Source organism: Cornus florida, unplaced genomic scaffold (genome assembly GCF_030987335.1).
Source record: "Cornus florida cultivar Cherokee Brave unplaced genomic scaffold, ASM3098733v1 CherokeeBrave_3.0.0_Hap2_Chr10, whole genome shotgun sequence".
Lineage (NCBI taxonomy): Eukaryota > Viridiplantae > Streptophyta > Magnoliopsida > Cornales > Cornaceae > Cornus > Cornus florida.
The window spans coordinates 117,237,261-117,241,684 of record NW_026775580.1 but is presented as its reverse complement, the minus strand read 5'-3'; the positions used below and the strand labels follow the sequence as shown (position 1 = coordinate 117,241,684).

Sequence of the window (4,424 nt, the reverse complement as noted above, 5' to 3'; positions counted from 1 at the left end):
GAAAGGAAAGAGAAGAATAATAAATATAGCCAAGACAATTTACAACCGAATATTTTGATAATCCACAACTGGCATTGTTGTAAATTGATCTTACTAATATCCAATCCTCTTTATAGTAGTACTATAATAGGATACCAACATACTTGGTTTAATTTATACCATACTGTTGGGCAACGGAAGCGTGCAAATAAATATAGATCCAAAGAAAGCCAATAAAGCAATCACACAAAAATACAAGATATTCATGGTTCACCTAAATTTAAGGTTACATCATGAATAAGAAGAGATTCCACTATGATTCGTAGAGACATTACAACAATAGAGTACCGACACCCCGTACATGCCTTTTTACCATGTACCACTCCACAAGCCCAATACCCCGCTATCAATGTTGGCGGTGTTTTCCTACTTTACTATCCTATAAACTACCTCCATACATCAACTCCTTAGATCTCTCATTTTTACAAGTCTCAACTCAAAGCCTATATATCTATTTATAGAGTTCCAAACCTAATTTCTTGTTGAACAAGGATTACAATTTTTTATATGGCAAAACTTGCCAAACAATAAATTACCAAACAGGAATTTAAAATAGAAACATAATTAGAATAGAAGTTTAAGACACAAATTCCAACCAATACCATGCGTACGCATACTTTCTTTTTTATTAGGCCACCATATCTGGAGAGGATGTAATAAACAAACTCCAATGATCTCACATGTGAATGTCCGTCTACTCATATCTACCTATTTATATATATATATACACACACGCACACATATATACAATAGCACTTGTTAGGCTCTAAATGTTATACATTTTAGCCCCTTTACTTACATGTGTTGTTATCTTAATAGTAGTTTATTTGAGATTTTACATTGTTTTATTGTTTTTATTTATTTCAGGGCTTTAATTGTAAAATCAGTCAAGACTAGTGATTTTGAGCTTTAATAGATGACATTCCATGGGACCGAGCAATGTTGAAGATCCAAGTCTAATTATACTTAGAAAATAGTCCAAAAGAAGCCACAAGTTAATGAGAATGGAAAGAAGAAGAAAAGGAAAAATCTTTCTCCAAAAAGGAAACTTTCGCCAAAGTTAGTAACTTGAACCCATTTGGTAATCTGGCTGTACCTCTAACCTCGAGTGTCAAAATGGCTAAATTCTCGCGCAAATTGAAAGGAAATTCAAATATCTACAATTTTGTATTTCACTAGGATTCTCTAAAACAGCTGTTTACTTTGTCAAAATTGGCCTAGAAATCTATACGAATTTTGAAGTTCTTATTTGACAGAATTTTTATGTATATCTCCTATATGAAAAAGGGAACTTTAGGGCTAATCTTTTATTATTTAAAGGGGGTCCTCTACAACATTGAGGGAGGATACAGAGGAGCTTGAGGCTGAGATCAGAAAGGAGTGTTCAGAAGAATGAAGGATCAATCCATGGCGGTGAAGATGTCTTCCTCAACCATGAAGAATTCCACTCCAGTTATGCTTGGCTAAACGCTTTGCTAGGGTTGTGATGTAGCTCTAGCTTAACACACAGGTTTGATTGTATTTAATTATTGGAGAACAATTTTTATCATGTATGATTGTGTAATCTATAGGGTTTTTAATTGAATTTTCAATAACAATCGGTTTCAGAGTTTTAATTCAATTACAAATATTATTCTATCTTGTCTTAGATATTTTAATCTTGTGATTGAACACAACTCATTCACTTCTTGTAGTTGTGAATGAGATGATTACACAATGGTGTTTCTCTGAATATAATGTTAGAGATTTGATGGATTATGCCTAGAAAAGATAGACCATTCTACACCCTAGAGTAAATAGATAGGTAGATCGTTTATGCCAATCGAAGATAGTCTATGCTTAGCTTTAAATTATATTATTTTCTAGCTGAATTAATATGTGCTTGTAGCCATGATTAATTCCCTGTGCATGTTATATGATATATCTCCAATAAATTGATGCAATTGACTGGTGGTGCGACGTTAGTGGTGAAATCATACCCCTAGTCCTCTCTTTCTATTTTCTACATCCTATTTAATCATTGTTCTTTAGTTTATTTTATTTTTTGATTTAGTTAATTTAGAATTCAACATCACAATTCGATTATCCTACTTTCAAGTTAATTTGAAATTTAAGAAATCTGTTGACAAACTTATTTTACACAAGTCCCTTGGGTAGGACACCTTTACAAGTAAACCCTATCTGCAAAGATTCGTGCACTTGCGAGTGGTATATATAAATCTCACAACAAGTTTTTGGCGCCATTGCAGGGGATTTCTTTTAGTTCTTGACAGATAATATTAAATTCTACAATTAATTTCAATTAGGATCTTAGTTTAAGATTTTATTTATTTATTTTATTTTCTTTATTTTATTTTGATACTGTTTTCTTTTAATTATTGTAGGTGACATTATATGCTTGGAAGACGTTCTTTGTCACTCCATCAACTTCCATTAGACTCAGAAATCGAAAGGACTCTTAGAAACTTGAAGAAAGATTTTAGAGGCTTTAAAAAGGAAAAAATGGCGGATGATCTACCAGTTGCTGAAACAGTTCGTTGTTTAAAGGATTACTACGAACCAGGAGCATACAACTCTTCATCTGCAGTTCGGTATCCTCAAGTGAAGGCCCCTCACTACAAAATTAACTCTTCAATCACTGCCTTCTTTTTACGGCCTATCAAAAGAAGATCCATACCGGCACTTGGATGACTTTGTAGAGGTATGCAGAACAATAAAGATCCAGAGCTTTGACGATGATGTGCTCAAGCTACACCTTTTCTCTTTTTCATTAAAGGACAAGGCGAAGGACTGGTTTAATTCATTGCCAGTAGACTCTATCACTACATGGGCTGAATTGTAACAAAAGTTTTTAAACAAGTACTTCCCCATGGTAAGAACTACTCAATATCGAGATGCTATTACTCGTTTTGCTCAAGGGCCTGACGAGCTTCTTCATGAGGCTTGGGAAAGATTCGGAGACCTCATTCGGAAGTGTCCTCAATATGACATGCCAAAATGGCAGCTTGTCAACTTTTTTCATAAGGGGCTCAATGAGGCACAAAGGTATATGGTGGATGCCTCTTGTGGTGAAAATTTTATGTTGAAGAGTGTAGAAGAGGCATGGCAGCTCTTCGAAAATATATCTGATAATTCTACACAACATGTCTTACCTCCAGTAGCAAGACCTCATATCATGTTGAGGAGAGCAGAAAGTGTGAATGAAGCAGGAATAAATCAAGGGCTAGTGAGCCAAATGGAGGCATTAACCAAAAGGATAGATCAATTGATGACTTCACAATCAAATTTTATTCCTCCTTCAACTAATGCTCAAGGCTTTGAAGTATACTCTTTCTGTTCTAGTCCAACTCACCATGTGTCCATTTGTCCAAATGCAGCTCAGTATTCAGGAATTTCACAAGAGCAAGTCAATGCTGCTTATGGAACGCCGGGAGGAGGTAATATGTTTTCAAACACTTACAATCCGGCTTGGAGAAACCATCCAAACTTCTCATGGAGAAATCCAACCACAGGGACATTAGCTCCTCCACCTCAAGTACCTCAGGTGCAAGGTAATTTTCAATCTCCAATTCAGACTTCAAATCCTCAAGGATTCACTCCTATGAATGCCTTCAGTCAACCTCAACAATTCTTATCAATGCTCAAGGCAATGATGGCAAAGTAGTTAGAGCCAACTAATCAACTTGTGCAGTCTCATTCTCAATCCCTTGCCAAGTTAGAGACTCAATTTGGCCAACTAGCTCAAGCCTTAAATAGAAGAGAAGATGGCAAACTTCCTAGTCAACCAGTAGCTAATCCAAGAGGTGTGCGTATAATTGATGACATTACTGGCCAAGAAGTCCACCATGAACAAGTGCAAGCAATTACTACCCTGAGAAGTGGTAAAAGAGTTGAAAACAAGGTGGAAAAAGAGGAAGCAAAGAAGGATGAAAATTGGAAGAAAATACTTGAAGAGAAAAATGAGCATAATGAAAAAGCACAAGAAGTACCTCCAACTACTGAGCCATTTCCTGAACAAAGGCATGTTGTTGTGCCATTCCCTCAGAGACTACAAGAAACATAAAAGGTAGCGAAGCAAGCAAGCAAACTTCAAGACATAATGGAGATGTTCAAACAGGTGAAAATTAATCTCCCATTGCTTGATGTAATTCAACAAATTCCAGCTTACGCTAAATTTCTGAAAGATATATGTACTCAGAAGAGGCGTTCAAGTAGCCATGTTCCTAAAAATGTGCTATTAACTGAGCAAGTCAGTTCCATAATCTAACATTGCACTACTCCAAAATTCAAAGATCCAGGCGCTCCAACAATTTCATGCACAATATGGAATCATCAAGTAGAGCAAGCTCTTTTAGATTTGGGTGCAAGCGTAAACCTTCTTCCTT

The 4,424-nt window shown here is 35.7% G+C and overlaps 1 protein-coding gene across 1 annotated transcript; it reads left to right on the top strand.

Moving 5' to 3' along the window:
* Window positions 1-2,908: 2,908 nt before the first annotated feature.
* On the top strand, window positions 2,909-4,102 carry LOC132278469 (uncharacterized). The gene is made up of 2 exons (XM_059780252.1): window positions 2,909-3,583; window positions 3,731-4,102. Exons 1-2 carry the CDS (start codon window positions 2,909-2,911, stop codon window positions 4,100-4,102), a joined length of 1,047 nt encoding a protein of 348 aa, XP_059636235.1.
* Window positions 4,103-4,424: the final 322 nt, after the last annotated feature.